General features: G+C 42.9%; 1 protein-coding gene across 1 annotated transcript in view; it reads right to left on the bottom strand.

Moving 5' to 3' along the window:
* Window positions 1-19,126, bottom strand: part of Bnc2 (basonuclin zinc finger protein 2) — a 402,638-nt gene extending 383,512 nt beyond the window's left edge. The window contains exon 1 of the mRNA XM_087904893.1: window positions 18,987-19,126. Coding sequence (XP_087761019.1) covers window positions 18,987-18,989 — 3 coding nt within the window. The 5' untranslated portion in view covers window positions 18,990-19,126. The remainder of the gene's footprint in view (window positions 1-18,986) is intronic.
* Between the last annotated feature and the right edge of the window lie 1,775 nt (window positions 19,127-20,901).

Raw genomic sequence — 20,901 nt, 5'->3', positions numbered from 1 at the left:
TTATTATTACTTAAAACTTGCCACACCAAATTATTTCTTTTAAGTTATAAGCATATTTGATTTGTATAAACATCTCTTTAAAGGTTTCTCAGGAGGAATGAAAAAAAAAAGCCCTACCAACTCCCCCTTTCTATAAACCTTACAAATTAAAAAGTTTACTTAATAAAATTCATTTAATTAAAAAAAAAAGAGCAGGGCTGGTGAGACTCTTCAGGGAGTAGAGGAGGCACCAGGGCTGGCAACCTTACTTTGATGCCTGAGACCTGCAATACTGAAAGAAAGAAATTAACTCCTAAGAACCTCACACGCTTGCACACAATAAATAAGGAAAAGTATTCATCATCTAAAGAAGACATACAATGACCAAAGGCGTTTTAAAAATTCTGATAATCTAATTACAGGTTTCTCACTCATGAATAAAGCAAAATCTTGAAACTAAAATACATGAGGCAACGAGGCTTAATTTTGACAAAGTCTGTCTGAGATATACGAAAACCTCCCTCAAAACCAAAAGTGCTGTGTAAAAGAATTAAACAAAATATGAATCTATCAAAAAAGTAAATCATGACCAGTCCAATTTTATCCCTTGATAAAGCTATAAAAAAAAAAACTAAAAAGACTAAAATGTATTACAAAACGCCCCTTTTGTGTTTTGACTCAAAGGCTGTTAAGGCTTGGAGGCATCTCAGTGGATCAAGTCCCAGCCGTGCAATGACCTGAGTTCAGATGCACAGCACCTGTGTAAGAGGCAGGCCACACTGGTGCACGTCTGCAACATCACTGCTGTGAGACGGATGCAAGCAGATCCCACAAGGGTCTGGCCAGGCAATGTCACCCAATCTTGCCCAAAGGGAGAGCTCCAGGTTCAGTGAGAGACCTTGTCTCAACAACTAACATAGAAAGCAACAGATGAAGATATCAACACAGGTCTTTTCAGCACACACACTCTTGCCAAGACATCCTGAGATTACCTACCACTGACAAATGACGCCTCTTCCCTGAGAATTTGATCAACTATAAGTTTGCTTTGCTGGTAAATTTAATACTAACATCTAAAATTTTAAGCAGAAAAATCCAAAACGCCAAGGTGAAGACACACACACACATGAAGATAACGAAGCAGCAGTCACTTCCAACGTGACAGATCCAGACTCCCCCAAACCATGCCATGCTCACCCTGAAAATGAAATTCCATAGATAAAGTCAGGTGCAGTGAAGAGGAGGCATGCTGAATGAATGTTAGAAACATAAAGCTTGTAATTAAATGCATTCTCGAGTATAATAACCCACCCTGGAACAAGATAAAACATTCAGAACTTACTCAATGTAAAGCAGCTAGACCTTATACTCCCACAGGAGTACAGCACATGACAATGAATTATGAACTAAATCCCATCTTGTAGGCCAAATGGCCCATGAAGTCAGCACACATGGTCCCTGCAAAGACACTGTTAATTATGCCCTCAGGTTTTGGTCCAGCAGCGCCTACCACCTTAAAATAAGGCCTGCAGAGAGCCCTCTCTTCCATCACAGAGCTACATAAGAAGGCTATCACATAAGTTTTATAAAAGAAGTGAGACTTGGCTAAAAGGAAAAAAAATACAGTAGACTACAGCTAACAAGAAAAACACAACACTAGCGTTACTTCCAACATGAGCATCTTTAGCATGTCTATAGACTCAAAAGTTCCAACATTGCAGATAAAGCTGGGAAGACGTGAATGAACAGTTTCTAGAGTTAAATTTACTTTATTTAGTTTTATTTCTTGAGCTTCTAGTCCTGAAAAAGTGATCTATCCACTTTCTAGGAAGGATATGACTCAAAACATTGGTGAATTTTGAAAAGTGCTTTTCTATTTTATGACAATAAAATGATTTCAAGATATGTAAACTCCATGCAAAATTAGTATTTTATACTACTAAGAGAGTCAGTGGAGTGAAGAGAAAGGAAGTACAACAGCATAATTTGGCCAAAATGGCCCTAATAATAATGTTTTTCATTTTTAGGCAATGTCTTACACTGGCTCAATCTGGCCTGGTACTCAATCTGTAGCCCAGACTGACTTCAAAATATTGGTGATCCTCTTGCCTCAGTCTCACAATGCACAAATTATGAAAACAAACCACCACATCCATAGATAATGCTTTCAATTGATATACAGGATGTCATAAAAAGAAATGGATGTGTTCCATCAAACCACAATCTACAGGCACTAAAATAAGGAACAGTCCCCCCCCTCCAAAAAAAGAAAGGATGAAAGAAAGAAAGAAAGAAAGAAAGAGAAATAAGGAAAAAAAAAAACAAGGGACTGAAGAAATGGCTCACTGGGTCGAGTGACTGTCATACAAACTTGAAGACCCAAAATCAGGTCCGCAGTTCCCACATAGTATGCTGGGTATGGCAATACACATCCCTAAACCAATGCCAAGAGGTGGAGCAGGAGCCCTTGTGTTTGCTGACTCACTTAACCAACCAACTGGGAAGTTCCAGCTCAGTAAGAGACCCTACCTCCAAAAGAAAAGCAACCAAGGAAGACAAGACGCCAACCTCTGACCCCACATGCACATGAACAGGCATGGGTATCTACACACATGGACAAGTATACAAACACACATATACGCCACATGTATTAAAGCACAAGCAATAAAACTGTCTTCCTCTTCAATATCTGCCTTGTATTTTGACTTGAGTCATGTATCAATATGAAAAACTCAGCCTCAAAAATATTTGAACAAATTTGTACTTCCCTAGCTCGTACTATGCTAATGTCACCTGTATTTGTTTATGCACAATACCCAGATTTGCTCAAGAGAAAATATACAATGTAGGTTTATGCGCCAGCTTTTACGTTGAACCTAAAAGCTCTAGATAAAACTCTTTAATGTCACAGGGCACCCTTACAATCTCACGTTCTGCATAGACTTTTTCTTAGCCAGGTGTGGTAGCACACGCCCATATCCCAATAATTGGGAAGATGGAACAGAAGAAGTAAGATGGAAGTTAGTCTCTACTCAGTCAGAGTCTGTCCCTATACGATCTCTACAGAAGCTTTCAGGGGCCATGAATACTAATTCATAAAATCTACCCTAAAAGAGAACTATCAAGTGTTTGTCACGCGGAATTGGTTATACAAGTCTATAAAATGACAATGTGGTCAATGGGAAGATGCTACATGCATGTATGTATGTACATGTGAATCCACATCTGCACAAAATCTCACACCACTTCGTACAAAGCTAAGTGGTTTTCTTTTTTTATGGACGTAAAGTTCTAAAAGTTGTAGGGGAAAACACCTATATGATTTACCTACTGCCTGAAGATACTACAGCTCTTCCAACATTACCATTGCTCAAATGTCTGATTCACCATTTCTAACGATTTTCTAAGTCAACTTATTAACAGAATTAGAAAAAAATAATTTTGCCTTTTCTTATAAAAATGGAATTATATTATGTTATCATCAACCAAATAAATCATGTTCTTCCAACATTATCATTGCTCAAATGTCTGATTTACCATTTCTAACTATTTTCTAAGTCAACTTATTAACAGAATTTGAAAAAATAATTTTGCCTTTTCTTATAAAAATGGAATTATATTATGTTATCATCAACCAAATTAATCATGTTATTGAATAATTCGGAGCCAAAATTTAGGTTTTATAAATCTTGATAGCATAAAAAGACTTAAAAGAATTAGACATGGGGTGCCTAAAACCAATTTCAAATGAATAGCTCGATGTTGTAGAATATTATTTTAAGCTCTGTTACTTTTGTTTACACTATGGAACATTTGTTTTAATGATGCAAAGATGTGTTGCATTCTTTTATATTTCATTTGTTTAACTCTGTGAAGCTGTGATCCTTTGCCTGTCTAAAACATTTGATTGGTCTAATTGCTAAATGGCCAACAGCAAGGCAGAAGAAAGGACAGGCGGGGTTGGCAGGCAGAGAGAATATATAGAAGGGGAAAAAGAGAGATAGAGATCTAGGTAAAGGTCCCTTTCGTGCTGTGATAGAGAGGCTGAAACCCTACAGATAGCTGTGGAGTTGCAATTACTGATTATGACAACAGTTGCTTAGGGGGAAGCTACTGAATTTAATGAAAAACAATAGCTCAAAGGCAAGCATTTATAGCTATGGCATTACTACATGATCTTCTAGGATAACTCATTTATCAAGAACAGTATACGTATCTGCTTATTTGGGGTTTTCAATCTTTTCCTAGCATATTCATTAGTACATTAATTATGTCAACATTTCATTCGGGTTTATGGATCATATCAAACACCTCATTAATGTTCTTCAAAGTTAATGATTTTCTTTTCTTTTGGAGACAGGATCTCATGTGACCTTGGACTCACAATGTATCGTTGGGGGAGCCTGAACTCCTCCTGTCTTCCCTCATCCACCTCCTGGATGTCAGAACTGTAACCCTGAACTACCCAAGCCTCTACTGGACAAGTTTATCTCACTGAACAGGGTATTTAAAATCAGTGCGCAACTACACTTCCTTACAAATATTACATAAATCATCCATTTACTTTCCTGTAAGTACCTTCAAAATTGTAACTGCCATTGCGAAGCGGTGGTAAAAGTCACAGCACTAAACTGTATGGTACGAGTATTATATCCCAATAAAGTTGTTTCTAGACATTTAAGTCATGGAAACATAAAGAAGCCAATAAAATTTCATTTAAAAATCTAAGCTATTCAGAACTAGGGGGAAAATAATTAAAAGATTAATCCAAAGCCCAGATCACCCCCAAACAGACCAACCAGCTAATTGTCTGGAGTCACTAAAACAGCTCCAATATCGTCTGTTTGTTAGCACAGTATCAAGGGTCCCGCACCTGAATGCTCTAACTGAAGGGACTTAGCAATCCCACTAGGGATATGGTGATCCATCATTCATAATGGAATTCTTAAACGCAACACTCAACAAACACAGATTCCTGCATTGCAGATGATGTGTCTCGGGGCAGGATGGCAGCGGCGGAAGCGGTAATGAAGGACATGACCGGTGACAAGAGAACAGGCTACCTGATGGGACTTGCCCAGAACAAAGTCAGAAGACACAGGAGGGGAAGCTGGGAGGAGGGGTCCTGAGAAAAAGGTGCAGAAGATCAGAAAGCATGAAGCGGTACTTATTTCAACTGCTCTTGCTTTCCCTGGTTCTTGTTATGTTTTGTATGTGAATGACTGGCAGATTTCAAGGCCTACTGCATTCTAAGCACTGGGTTCTACCAGCAGGCTACATTGTAGCTCTTCAATCCATCTTTCTAGTTACATCATTATCAGTTCCGCATTACCTACACAATTTCTTCACTGTCTCCTCTAGCCACCATGACTTCATCTTCTACTCGGACTTCTTTAAAAATTTAAATAATAAAACTATTACTACTACTTATTATTATTATTATTATTAGTTTAGTTTTTTTGTTTTTTTGAAACAGCGTTTCTCTGGCCCTGGATGTCCTAAGAACTTGCTCTGTAGACCAAGCTGTCCTCGAACTCACTGGCTCAAATAGAAAATTTTAAGTGTAAGAAACTTTTTAAGCAAATAAAAAAAAGTCTCACTTTTACTATGAGTGCCCTGAAACCTCCACAGGACTGAAAGCTAAGAAGAAAAGTGAGATGTTCCTAGGGAAACCATGAGAACGGACGGCTCCTCCAGCTTCTGTCTATCAAGCAGATGTTTGGTCTTATCTTTTCCCCTTCTCGTCTCACAACACGTCTGTCTCCACGGAGTGTTCATAAAGGAACGAGGGGCTGAAGGTTAAAACTAAGTAACGCTAATGAAGAAGTGCTGATATCAAGTGACAGAGCGTGGCTTTCACTTCCTGACCTCTTGTAGTCAGGAAACAATACACTGGAAGTCACGCATAGCACAGCACGCAACACTACTAAGAATCTTTTGTATCTAATACCCACCCAAACCTTTTAAGGGTGGAACACACCTCACACCCACACCGAAACCAGTTTACTCCACCGAAACAGAAGGTCAGTGTGAGATCACGACATTTCCCTACAAGGTTTGGGGACAGACTGGCTTTCTTCAGTATTTAGTAACTATACCCAAGGTTATTTTAGAAAATGTTGTATCTCCTTTTTCCCCCAGACTGCAGTCTTTGCCCATGCCCTGTCTGCATGCTCGCCGACCGTGCACTAACACTATGCTGCTACAAGGGCTCAGCATGGACTATTCTCCAAGAAACTTAAACGAGTAAAATGAAGATTGCTATCTGCATCAAACCCCTAAAAACCTTAACAGACGCAGTGACTTTTAGTCCCAGCACTGAGGAGGCAGAGGCATGTGGATCTCTGTGAGTTCCAAGTTCCCGGCAGGCAAGCCAGAGCTGTGGTGGCACGGAGAAACTCTGTCTTGAAAACCAAGACGCGCCCCCCCTCAAAAACTACCTGCTTGAGAATATTAATATATCTAAAGATAAAGGATCTGTTAATTAGTGCAAGAATAGGAAGCAGAAAAAAAATGCAAGAGGGATAAGGGCTGTTGGAATTCTTTATCTAGGAGAGGAGCCAGCGTGTGCCCTGTAATCAACACAATCGAAGGGCTCCCTATCTGAGAGGAAGAACTCAAGACTTCCGTGCCCATCCCAAATGTTCTCTGATCAAATTCTAAACTACAAAGCGATAAGCAACATTTGGATTGTACTTTGACACCTACTTAGATCATAGGATAAACGGTCATACATGTTCCCATGGCGCACATGCACAGGTGCGTGCGTGTGTGTGTGTGTGTGTGTGTGTGTGTGTGCTATTCTCACCTCTCACAGTTACAAGAATGTGTGTCTCTTACTCCCATACCTCACATGTACATCTGTGTGCATGTATGTGTGTGTATATGTGTGTGTGTGTGTATGTGTGTGTTATTCTCACCTCTCACATCTACAAGAATGTGTGTCTCTTACTCCCATACCTCACATGTACATCTGTGTGCATGTGTGTGTGTGTGTGTGTGTGTGTGTGTGTTACTCCTACCTCTCAGTCAGTGGAAAAAAAGATGAGTGGAAAAAAGATTTTTCTGAAAAGAACATTGATGAAGTCATATTCCATGTGTGGCTCTGAAAACCAAAGGACGACTTCACATTATGGTTTCCTTTAAAGGTATTTATCCTGTACTGTACTTTGTGCTCCTTGACGTTAGGGTTATAGCTTCGACTTTCATGCATAAAAGCTACAGCAGCAAGATGCCATATATATTATACAAACTGGTTAAATTTTACCTTCTAAAATAACTGAAATGTACGTGGAACGGTAGTACACACCTTGTAATACCAACACTCAGGAGGCAAAAACAGAAGGATCGGGAGATCCAAGCCAGCCTCACTTACACAACAAGGCTGCCTTCAGCATGAATCCCTGTCTCAAAACAAAACAGGAAAGCCTCTAAATTTTGAGCTAAACTTTGCAAGACACAGCAACTAGAATGCACACACCTGGGCAGGATATAGAACTTAAACATTAGAAAGAAAAAACCCAACAGTTTAAGGGCTTTTCTTATTTTAATCAGTCAGCCTACAACTGCCTAAGGCAGTGGTTCTCAGCCTCCTAAAGCTGCAAGCCTTTGATACAGTCCTCTCGCTGTGGTGACCCCCACCCAGAAAATTGTTTGTGTCGCTGCTTTATAACTGCAATTGTGCTATGAACCACAGTAATATCTGACATACAGGGCATCTGACCTGACATGCAACCCCTGTGAAAAGGGTTGTTCTACCCTCTAAGGGGTCACGGCCCACAGGTTGAGAAACAGTGGCCTAAAGCCTCATATAAAACCTTCTGTGAGTTATTCTACATATAGTAAGCAGACACCCACAGGCTGGCTCTTAAGATTTATAATGCTGGACTAAGCACACATCTGAGTAAGGGAACTCTTGTTCTATTGCTGGCCGCCGCTCTGGGTTTGGTACCAAGCATTAAAAGAAAATGATTTATATTACTGCCATAGCTCAGAAATACAATTTTATAATACTATTTAAACATTTGGTGACCCTCTCATTATTGATCTATGTCATGCATAAATACATCTAAACCCATTTGTCTATCCAATTGAGTGCTCGCTCTGGCTCTCTCTCTCTCTTCCCCTCCCCCCCCCAGGCAAAAGTCATTCTCGCACCTCTGTCTTCAGGTGACTGGGACTACAGGCACAGCCCTGCTCCCAGCTTCTCATGGACACGCCTGCCACACTTGTATACACGCTTACACAGACACGCCAACTGCCCCCCACTGCGCCGATGACTGGTTGCTCTTTGTGATCGCTAGGACTACTGCAAAGACCAAAGAACAGCTAAGTCCATGTGGCAATTTTTTAATAAAGGACATTTAATATGAAAATCTGAAGAGTTCCCATCTTGTTTCAGTCTTAGCACACCGGCTAGCAAGACCTGAGAAAGATGAGGAGACCTGAGTCTGCAGCCATTTGTTCCATGTCCTTCTCTGATCCCCTCACAGAGCCCGGGGCGGCACCCTGCTGGAGATTCATGGGCCCAGGGTCCATCAAAGCCACTAGGAGCACCCCAGAAAACAAGCCATTACTGGCTTCAAAGACTGTGTATTCTAGGTATGGGTTTGCTGGACCTTAGGCACCAACTACGTAAGAAATAAGGATGCATAATTCATTCCTTAAAAGACATAAAGGAGCAATCTCAAAGAAATGAATTTAACTCTTGCTCTAGCTACTATTGTAAGTAAACTAATGACATTTAAATTTGGCTTGAGACCTGGCAGAGCTTCTGAGATAAGAGACAAAGTCTCTGCTGTAAATTGTATTCTGAGTTAATATGTTCTGGGGCCAAACTGTTTCATCTATCAGTAACAATTCACAGAAATATGTTTTCTTCCAATCACCATGTTGAATGAGAGACCATTCTCAACTAGCACACTGTGCTTCTGGATGCAAACTGGGTAGGCTGGTAGAGTGAACCTCTCTGACCTGCTAATTACAGAACTGCTTTACAAGGAGACGGGAAGCCTTGGACAGAGAACTACTGCCTTTCTCTGCATAATTTTGCCATTTTAGTTTGAGGGCATTCTTTATGCTCATATGTGATATCAATCAACAATTACACATGGCTTTCTTAATCCATGTATATATTACATAAATAAAGACATGCCAAGACATACCTAGAACGGAAAAGTAACAATGTTCAATATGAACAAATTATAAAATTGGATGTGAGTCCGTGGAAGAGTGTTTGTCTCCCACATGAGAGGCCTCAGTTCAATCCCCAGTAAAAGGGAAATATATATAATAAAAAAATCATGTATCTAACAAAAATGAAATTTTATGTTATACCAATTTATAAATTATTTTAAATCCTCTACAGAATATCCACAGGGAAGAAAGTTAATCCTCAAATTATGTCATGAGGTATCACTTTAAATTGGCTAATTACTGTTTTCATATGTAAACAGTTGTGAGGGGGGAAAAAAAAACCACATTCTCTCCAAATATAAATGTGACCACTTGGCCACCTAATTAAGAGTTGATGCCAAACAATAATGAAGTTTTGCCTAAAATAACTGGCATAAAGCCAAAAACAGACAAAGCAATCAAATAAGAATGGCCCAGCAGAATACTGAAAAAGCAATTATATTTAAATAGAAATAAATATAAATTTTATTAGCATGAGTAAAAAGAAAATTAGACCTTTTCTTTTAAATATTCCCTTTAATTCAGCAATGATCCAACACCTCTGCCCGTAAATTAAGTTGCCTTTCACTTGCTCTCAGGTTTCTCTACCTATGGCATGCTTTAGGGATACACCAGGCAGATCCGAGAGCAAGCTTTCAGAAAATACGTCATGCCAGATTTAAACACTGTATTTACTTAAAACTTAACCGGGCCAGTTATTTTAGGTTTGGATGTCATAAGGCAATTTTTGTTTTTTATCTCTGTTGGTGATTTTTTTCTTTTTGTTGATGGTGGGCTGTCTAGAAGACAAATTTTCTCAATAATGTTTTTTCCTCCTTTCCTTTTGAGGTATTTATAAAACCAAAAACAATTATTTCTGGGCACTTAATTCCACCCTCCAGGGCATGAAGTGTGTCTGTTATCATACAGAACACCTAGAATGCTTTCAAACTCAATGATAATTAAGAAACATCAAAGCAGACCCAGGCTGTTTCACAAGGAACCAGCCCCTACCGTCTTCTGGCTACCGAATGACATGCCTCTTGTCCCCCTGGAGTACCACCAAGAGTTTTCTGTTACCCAAACAATAGAATGTACTTTCTTAAGGTAGTCTTTACTCTTTTAGGGATCAGATAAATCTGAGCTTTAAATGTAAATGCTAAAGGCAATGAAAGCAAGAACAGACACATGGCGCTACATCAAACTTAAGAGCTCCTACACGGCAAAGACAAAAAAAAAAAAAAATAAGACTAATAAGCAGAATGAACCCACAGAATAGGAAACTATTTGGAGAGTCAATTTCTGATATGACAGTAATATCCAAAATATATAAAGAACTCCTAAAACTCAAAACCAGAAAATTGGACAAAGTGGACTAAAGCCCAAAAGGGGTTAGTGTACTTATGAAACCTCCACCAGAGAGAGCCAAAAGCCAGGGCTGATGGCTCAAGTCTGTAATAACAGTTACTAGAGAAACTGAGGCAGAAGGACAGTAAATCCACAAGTTCAAGACCAGTCCGGGCAACTTAGAAAGGTCTTGTCTCAAGACACAAAAAGAGCTTTCGGTACACCTCAGCAGCAGAGTGCTTATCTAACATCTAACACGGGTGAGACCCTGGATTCAACCCTCAGCACGCAGAGGGTTAAAAAGGTCCTGACTCCGGCCCCACACACGGATGCCTCACGTCACAGCCGCCAGTCATAGTCCTGCCACTACCAGGGAGAGCAGCAGCTACTGCTGACAATATGGAGAAATTAAAACACATGGACACCACTGGCAAGACCATAAAGTGGTACAAACACTACCAAAAAAAAAAAAAAAAAAAAAGCATGGCGAATTCTCAAACTACAAAGGGCAGACTGCCTGAGGTTTGCCCTAGCAACCTCCATTCGAGTGTCATCCAAAGCGACCGAAACACAGGTGTAAATCCTTATGACCTTGCGGGAGGGAGACAACAGTTTGGGGTTTGTTTTCTGTTTGGTTGGTTCTTTTTTATTTTTGATACCAAAAGTGAGAAGAAGGAAAACATTGTATAAGCTGGACTTTACCCATATTTAAGATTTCTCATCTTACCCTGAGGGACAGTGTTAGGACCTTTTCTGAGGGTCACTGTTGCTCCCATACTGAGCTGTTATCAGTTAGCATGCAATGAAATCTTGTCTGGAAGGGAATTTTAAACTTCTTTCAAAAATTTTTAACACTTGCTTCCAAAGACATCAAAAAGGTCAAAAGGCAGCTCGCTTCCAAAGACATCAAAAAGGTCAAAAGGCAGCTCGCTGCATAGAGGAAAAGTATCAGGTAATCTTTAATCAGATAAAGGATTGCAACCTGACTACATCGAGAACAGCGGTGTCTTGTCTACTGAGAAGCAGCGTAGGGCCAGAGAGCGGCTCAGCAGGTAAAGGTGCTTGCCCAGCCCGACAGCCTGTGTTCAGTCCCTGCAATCCACATGGTGGCAGACACCAGCGACATGCACTGTGGCATGCTTACCTCTCAATTCCCACCACACATGTGTAAGAGAGATTTTTTTTTAAGACCACAAGAATTTTTTTTAAAAGACAACCCAAATGGAAAACAGGCAAAAGAGGTCACGTGACCCAGCAAGTCTTTTCATAGGTGTACCTCCAAGAGAAATAAAAACATGTCTGACAAAAACGGAGCGGGGGGAAGCTTATGACAAATGTTCTCAGCAGCATTACTCATAATAGTGAAGATGTCCATAAACTGCTGAAGGAAAAGGAAACTGTATCCAGATAATGGGGTATTATTACTGCATATTTTAAATGGTGATTGCACAGTATGAGAATTATCTCTCAATAAAGTATTTAAAATACTAAAGTAAACCACTGTGATTTCTACCATCCTATCATATAAAACAAGCCATTGGAAAATAAAAACAAAAACCCCTGGACACTACCGAACTGGTTGTTTGGCCAGCAATGAAATAGCTACCTGGCATAAAAAAGTGTATGCACGGAAATGCCACAACAAAATCCATTACATTGTGAGCTCGCTTTAAAATCCTGCTTTCCACGACAGCCCCCAGATACCGAACAGGTAAAGATGAAGCACCAGAACCAATAGCGTTCATTTCCACTCTCTGCCTCCTCACTGACCTGGAACTCACCAATAAGGCTAGGCTGGCTGGCCAGTGAACCTCATGATCTATCTGCCTCTCACTGCCTGCCCAGCCTGGAGAACACAAGTGCAAGCTACCCAGCCTGGCCTTTTGTGGGTGCTGGGGAGCAAGGTCAGGTCTTCCTGAGTGAGCCATAGGTGCTCTACCAACTGAACTACCATCACAGCTGTTCTGAAAGTTTTTAAAGAGCAATTTCATTATGAAATTTCAAATAAAATCTTTTTTCAACTCTAAATCCACCAGTATTTGTCTTTGTTATTCTCTGAAAATGATCTACACCCATTCCTTTTCCCCTCCGGATCACAGCAACAATGGACACCCATCTATAAAAGCCAGGTGACAGCTATGACACGGAGAGCCCCAGCAAAGCAGAGCACAGGAAGACCCACGGGCTACATTGTTTTATAGACTTAAAAAGCAGACCCAGCTCTGCAAAATCTTTTAATCATTTGGCAGTGTGTGAAATTAGGAGCAATAACTAACATAACCATTCACGTATCTTATTCGGCCAATCCAAAAAGGAGTTACACCATAACAGTCATCAGAAATAACACTTTTGTCCTCTGAGATTAAAGGGGAAAGTCAGACTTTCCTTCCTGTCAAAGGTATTCAATTTTCCCCTCAAGTGAAGTTCAGATGACAATGTGACCAGCAAGCTCCGCACAGGCAGATCTTGGCAACTCTCAACTCTGTCTATCTCCTTGGCCAGTTAAGCAAAATTCCTTCACTAACGGTTAATCTTCGCAGTGACTCCTACAAAGCTCATTACTGCCTCTGTCAGCCTATCCCCCATGTTGCGTATTTATCCCTGGGATGCATATCAACATGTGGCACATGTCCTTGACATGCACAGAAGAGCTGCACCCCAGGACAGCAGCACGCACGACAATAGTCTCCACTCTCACTTCTTTGTGGTTGCTGGGATGTAACCGAGAAATCTAATAACTGTGACAGTGGGGCCTTTTGGGTTTTCCTTGCCTTTCCAGACAGTGAAGCTGCACAGACTCTAATGAAAGGTTAAATGAATAGGAATAGCTGACAAGACATACAATAAAGAAGGAGCTTGGTAATCCACAGACACTGAGCAGAGATCCTTGGCTCAAGCAGAGAAAGGACAGCACAGCGTCCAGTCACAATATTTAAAACAGCTTGCTATACACAGAGGCTTTGTGTCTGGGTACACGTCTGGCTTTGGGCTAAGAGGGGAAAAAAATACTAAAAAGGAATTTCAGCATGGGGCACTTGGGCAAATGTAAGGTCATAATGAGAGAAAAAATGTTTTGTGTGGGTTGTTACATCTTTGCACTAAATACAAAAGGAGCAGGGACAGTGAACTTGAACCCCCAGTTCCAAGACAATACCGTACATTATGACAAGTCTCAAACACTGCACCTAGAAGGCAAGCTTGCTGTGACTCCCACTGTGAGATATACAGTGACTCAGTTTGGCAGTTCCACATCCTGCCTTCCCTGCAGAAGGATCCCTGATACCGGAGTTCTGGTCCTTAGCCTGCGTAATCGGTTACAATTCAACAAATTCGCAAGCACCTTGGACTCTGTAAAACTGCCTAGTGGTTGCTATAAAGAAGATGAATTTATCATGCTGGCCATTTGTAAAGTACAAAACAAACCTCTCCTAATTTCAAGGGGCTACAACTGCGGAAGGGCTTTTTCTAGAATTCTTCATTGCCAAACTTAGTTTTCTCCTGTCTCACCACACCTTCAAGGCCGTACTCCTTGAGGAACACATCTGAAATTAGTAGAGCAAAACAATCTAAATTACTATGAAAAGAAGCAAAAGTGTTCCAGAATGTCGAGGAAATTGCAATAAAGAGGACGAAATTTACACTGTTGTGTACATAAGTTTTTTAACAGAAAATGATACACTTCTGTTATGGCAAAAACTTTTAAAATGACGTCTGTACCAGCGCTCTTATGAATATTCATGAGATAGGATATAGGCTCACAAGAACTGGTAAAGGAAACTGAGAACGTGTTTGAAAACAAGAGAGGCTCTTTGAACAGCCAAATTAAATTATAGCTGAACTTTTGAGTGTACTGAGGGTTCTAATAAGCAACAAATAAAGACTTTTATTGGCCAACAACATAATGAGAGCTACTGTGTGAGAAGGCTAATCTGGGCAGTTTATCTCCCTGGATGTAAGATTTACTTAAATGGTAAATAAATGTCCAATGTAATGCCCCTAAAAACTAGTATATAAATAATGAAAAGTAATCACAATCACTGATTATTTAATATTGGCATATCACTAATTTTACTGGTAGGGCTGATAAACAAATATGAAATTAAATGCCAAATTGTAAATATGAAAACATTCAAGTCCTGCCATTTACGTGTAGCTTATTTACTGATTAACAATATATCATATTTGCCAGTGATTTTTTTGTTTATGTTTACAACATGAAGCCCTTCTTTTGAAGAAAGTGTCTCTCCAAAATATGTAGTTGTACGTAGAGCTACTTCAAAACATCATCTATGGAGAGAAGCACCTTTCTTTTGTGAGCTAGAGTAAGGTAGTATGCACCTCGGTGACTGGGTAGGAAGTTGCTTTTAATAGGAGTTTGAAGGTGAGCCTGCCAACATGTGAATAACTCCTTCAGTTGACAAAGTAACACAGTAGTTAAGCATACTAAACTACTTAAAATATGTTTGGTTGAATTTTTCCTAATTCATATCACTTAAAAAGTACAGTCCTAGAAAGCTTAGCTGACTCCTTAACTGCTTGCAAAGGGAATTCTGCTGTTGTCGCTACTGTGTGCATGTGTGTGTGTGTGTGTGTGTGTTTGCGCGGGCGCATGTGTGCTTGTGTGAGTGTGTGCGCGTGTGCATGCACAAGTATTTGTGTGTGTGTGTGTGTGTGTGTGTGTGTGTGTGTGTGTGTGTATCTCACCTCCAAGCCTAAACTCTAAGCCAGTATTGTGAAACATTCTGACTGCCAGAGTACTTTTTTTTAAACGTTAAGTATATCTAATAAAATCATGAGGCTCCCTCTAGCTCTATGGAGAGCTTACTAACCAGCTATACTATGTAACTCCTGACCAACAAGAGATGTTGCAGGGGAACTGCTGTTTTCAACTCTGGTTCTTGTCAGGATGCAGATGTTAAATGAGACCATCTGCACAGGAATTCAGAAAGCACCACTCCTTTATACATTCATTAAGTTAAGACTATTAATTGCTCCCAACCCAAGCTTTATGTACAAACACTCTAGAGTGAAACTGGCCTGTCTGAACGATGCTGGCATTCTCAATTGGGATTCACTCACCTTGTACAAAATAAATTTTAATCTCGAAAACCAACATGTGAACATTTCAAACACATTCAACTTGCAATCTGGTCTCAATTTTAAAAACCTACCTTTAAATTTAAAAAACAAAATCTTGGAGCACAGAATAACCCACTTTATTAACAGTGCAGCTGCTGGATTTATGTAAAACAAAGATACTGATGGTAATTTGTAGAAAAAAATCTTCATGCACCATAATATTTATATACAATGCTGGTAATGACTTTTTTATTGTTTAATCTTTTCAGCAATTCAGTATTGAATATTTGGAGGTTGTAGTTATTTAGAAGACTATAAATAATATAGTTGAAGTATGCCATTGATGTTTTGTTCATCTTACAATAGTCATAAAAGCCACTATTCCACTGGCAGATCTCTTCAAACAAGTGAATATGCACATTGCTAAATCAAACTCTTCGTGCTTGCTAAAGCCATCTTTCAAACGTTTGCAGAATATTTAAAATAGTGAAGCTTAACCCCAAAATTTAAAGTAAGGGGAACTGCTAGCTTCAAGTCATCTTCTACTTTGGACTCCCTTAATACAGGAAATATTCCCAGGAACAACAAAAAGAGCAGCTCCCTCTCCTCTCTCACCCCCACCCCTTTTTTTGTGCCAGTGTCCAATTTCTTCTTTTCTGAACAGCTGTATTATCCAACTTAAGTTGCTCTGCTAATTTCAGTCCCTCAAGGACTAACTTGGAAGGCAAAAAAATACAAGAAAAGATCAATTTGCTGGGAAAGATCAAATGGGAAAACTGTGGGGACAGCACCAGGGCAGCTTGTGCAGAACTAAGCAGACCTGTTCTTCATTAACTGCCGCTCTCTGGGGATGTCACACGCTACCTGTCCGTGGGCTTTATTGAACCGCCTAACCGTCTCTCCGTTCCATTCTTCTGGGCCCAAGTGAATCATATCCTGCTGCTGACAAGTTAGCAGGGGACTGCGGCTGCAACATGAAAGTACTTTTCTTTCTTGTCTAAATCAGGCAGATTTTTGAAAAGACGACACAGCATTGACTCGTGACATGGCAAGATGAAACGAGAGGTCTGGGCCGGTCTTGGAGCTTCGCAGATAAAAGTAATCAAATGACACTCCTGGAATGCAAATTGGCATTCCTGACTGCAGCAATTGCACAACCATGAAACATCCCTGACAGCGAGCAAGATTAGGACAAAATGTTATGTAAAGCACCGAACTCAAAACTCTCACTTGGAAATTCAAACTGTAACACTTACATTTTAATCCAGCAACAGTCAGCTCTGCTTTTGTCTGCTTCTTTTTGTAATCACATTTCCCCGCCTGACAGAGAACTTACATCTCAGGTAGAGGAAAAAAAAATGAGGTATCACCAATGCACTAGTGCTATTAATATTTTCTCAATATTTATTTTTAAAATCCCATGAGGTTGTTGTTTTTTTTTTTTTACCTAAAGTGTTACATGCAAACACAAACCAATAATATTCTCACTGGATTGGGGGTGAGGGCATTTCAGACATGCCTGGAAAGATCCTCTATACAAAGTTCAGACTCAGGTTGACAAGTCCTTCCCTCAGGTGAAGCTAGTCCTGTGCTTTGGCAAAGTGACCAGCAGTCTGGGTTTTAAATACACAGCTCCCCGGGAACAGAAAGAGTACCTACAACATAGAACTTCATGAAGACTGAACAAGTTTAAATGAAATGGCTACACAAACAACAGAAGGCACAGAAGACTTTAAGGGTTCACAGGAGATTCTCACGTACTTGATTCCAAGGGGTAAAAGGAAGTTTTATCAAACTGTACAAGGCTCAAGACTAGAGGACATCTTCAGAACAGAAACACTTAGGGCCAGAAATAAATTCCACTTAGAGCATGCGTCTGTACACAAAACCATCTAAAAGTGCAGAATACCGAACAGTGGAAGACAAATGGACTCAGCCACCGCTCAAAGTGACGTTGAGAGGGGAATAGATCTGTAGACAAACAGTAATACTGGCCAGAGGAAGAAAAAGGTGTGCAACTGGCTTTTATAATGTTCCTGTGTAAAATGCCGCTACAAGAAAATCTCCAGCTCTAAATAGATATATTTCTCATTTTGTTTTGATGCCTCACTTAAACACAGGCTCCAACAACTACAACTGTCCACGAAGCACATAAAAAATAATAAACCAGGCCACTTTCTGCCACTTTAATCCTGGGTACACAGGATTATTTTATGATGTCTTTTGTACATCAGTTTTACAACAGCTTGACTCTAGGGTAAATGGGAAGCATCATAAATCGCACGCTGCTTTCAAAACCTCTTTAATTTCTGCCAGCATTACTGTAACCGCAGTCATGGGTGCATTTTGTATGTGCGTGTGTCTACATTTGACAGTACCTTCTCCATTCCAGTTGTGACTTTGATCTCTGAAACAAGAGATGTCACATCAGCGGGAAGGGAAGGGGGAAAGAAAGTCAACCTGCTAGCACCCCGGATTCTTATGCATCCAATCTACATAGGGCCCACTGCAAATCAGAGCCTCCAAGCGGGGGTAACAACAGCGACACTGGGTGGTAGGGAACTCCAAGGAAAGGAGTGGTCAAGCCCCATTTCTAACAAATGACTTCCCCGAAAGCGGACATCGCAGCTCATCGCCGGGTGAACTAATTGCCTGCTTCCTCGCTGCGGAGAAGTGGAGAAGTGGTCCCTTCGAGGGGCTGTGCTGGATCCCACTGCACTATCCCTTTTCCTCCACCATCTGCACCTACAAGTTTTCTGTAATCTTCGCCTCATCCCACGAGAGATTTTGTCTAGTTTTGTCTTGACCCCCGTCCCACATTTTAAAAAAAAATCTGCCCCCTTTCACGCGTCAAATCCCACGGTCCGGTCGGTGTGGAAGTGCAGTGGGCCGGCTGCTTCAGAACCGCACTTTGGGAAAGCACACACGTGTCTGTCTAGCGGGACTGGACTGGCGGTGTCCGCGTCCTCCGCAGCCGCGCGGGCCGGCATCGCTGCGGTCCCCACGCGGGCCGCACCCCGGGGACCCACGCCCAGTCTCCGCTCGGGCTCTGCCCACGCCGGCTAAGTTGGGAAAGTTGTCGCGGCTCCGGGTCGTTCCGTGCATCCCACGTCCCGCGTCCCGCGCCCTCCCCGAGGGCTCCCGGTCCCCAGAGCCCGCGACTGCCGGCCGCTCACCTAAGGCGCGGGAGCCCTCGCCCGCGCCCGCCCGCCCGTAGCCGCCTCGCGAACTTGGGGCCAAGTTGGGGTGAGGGGGGTGGATTTGGGGAGCGTCGCCGGCTGCCCGCCTCCTCGCGCCGCGGCGCTAGAGGAGAACTCGGCCCGCCGCGGCCCCGGGGCGTCCCGCCCGGGTCAGTCCCTACCAAGTGCAGACGCAAGCGGGCGGAGAGGGAGGTGGAAACTTCTTACCATCTCGGCATGCTGGTTGTCAAGTGCAGCCCCCGCCTCTTGGTCTCCTCTTAGCGGCCGCGCCTGGACCAGCCCCTCGGTCGCCTCTGCTCGCCCGCCGCTCGGCCTGCTCCCTCCCCCGCCCGGCCGCTCCGGGCCGCGCTCGCCGCCCGCGCCACTCCCCACCCGCCCGCCCGCCCGCGCGCGCCCTCGCCGCGGCCCCTCAGCGGCCGCTCAGGTGACTGATTTACACCCGCGCCTAGGGTCGCGCTCGCTCCCCCGAGCCGGGCCGGCGCTCCGAGTTGCCCCGCTCCTCCCCGGGCCGAAGGAGAAAAGAAAAAAAGGGAACGGACTGTCCGGGAGGGGGGCTGCTGGCGAGGCGGGGTGGGGGTGCGCGCGGCGGCGCGGGTGGCTGGGGGGTGGGGGGGACCGGCGACCGCGCCAGCACAAGTTTCTGCTCTCTGCACAACTGTCCAGACTACAGTGTTTGCCGCCTGTTTGCTTGTTGTCCTCGAGCTTTCTAGGGGCTTCGTGGAAGATGTCTAGTCCTCCCCCACCCCCACCTTGTTACCCCCCCCACCCCCTTCGGTGGATGGAAAAACAACTTTGGCGCCCCCCGGGGGGTGCGGGCGTGGAAGTGGAGGTGGCCGCCAGCGCCCAGCTGTCAACAAGGGGGGAAAAATGCGAGTAACGGGGTGGGGAAAGGGAAGGCTGCGAGCTGCCGAGCGGAGGGCGCGAACTTTAGTCCGACTGCGGCGCGGCGCCTCGGTTCCCGGCTGTTCGGGTTTTCGGTCCGCTCGGCCCAGCGCCGTTAGCCCTACGCGGTGCCGGGGACCGAGACTCGGGACCGCGACCCGCGGGGACACCCGGCAGAAAGTTGCGCACAGCTGGGGGCGAAAAGTTTCTGGGAGCGGCGTGTTTGGTGCCGGCGCAGACGGCGGCTTGCGGCCAGGGCTTCCTTCCCCTTTCCTAGGTCTGGGCCTGGAGCTGCCGCGGGGCGGGGGAGAGTGAGGAAGGAGACTGCCACTCCAGCGGGCGCCCGCGACTGGACACCAGTCACACGTGTGGGGAACACTCTGCCGACCCGAGCTGCCCTGCCTGGAGACACGGACACAGGCAGCAGGCTTGGTGCGCACCAGCCAGCAGCTGAAAGGGTAGCTCTTAAATGGAAGCAAAACACAAAGTCGGGCTGCAAGACCCGGGGGTGGGGGTGGCTTAATCATGCTCATCTTTCTAACGCACTCTAGGTGCCAAAACCATCTCCGCCTCGTGCAGATTTATCATCGCTAGAGAAAACTTTTTGCTTATCAGTCTCGGGAGGAAGGCACAGGTTTCTAGCACGCTCTCTGAGCTCCAAGAAATCAGAGAATCCGCGAAGATTTGGTTGGCTGAACAACAGGCTTGATTACTGTTTCTTCCTGAAAAGAGAAATCCGTTCCTCCCGTCCTTTCTCTCTTCCCCAAGCGGAGGGAGAGACTGCATAATTTCATTCAGAGGCCAGAATTAAATTCCTTCGAAAATATGTAGCCTTGGAATTAAGGTGGCTTTTTTTCCTGTACAGTCATAAGTTTAATGTACATTTTCACAATAGTTAAGATTAACTTCTTTTTTCAGGATCCATGCCTGACTAGATCCCAAGTAGCAACAGCTGGCCTGAGAATGTAAGTCAGCTTATTCACGTGGTGGAGCCAGCTTTTTTTTTTTTTTTTCTTTTTTTAAATAACAGGGCCACCAGCACCTGCAGTTCTGTGTACTGGTTGGGTCCAATTCCTGACCCCTTCTCGGCCCGTGCAAAGCAGAGTTCTGTTCACTTCAGAATTTGTGGATTCTATGGGTCATTTTTGTATGGGGCAATTTGTGTGGTAAATTCTTCTCACGTTATACAAAATACTGTAGTGTTTGGGCACATGGTTCATCTCTAATTTTCCAATGAGAG

The sequence above is a fragment of the Myodes glareolus genome, chromosome 3 (genome assembly GCF_982192425.1).
Source record: "Myodes glareolus chromosome 3, mMyoGla1.1, whole genome shotgun sequence".
Classification (NCBI taxonomy): domain Eukaryota; kingdom Metazoa; phylum Chordata; class Mammalia; order Rodentia; family Cricetidae; genus Myodes; species Myodes glareolus.
This window is presented reverse-complemented; position numbering and strand designations above follow the sequence as displayed.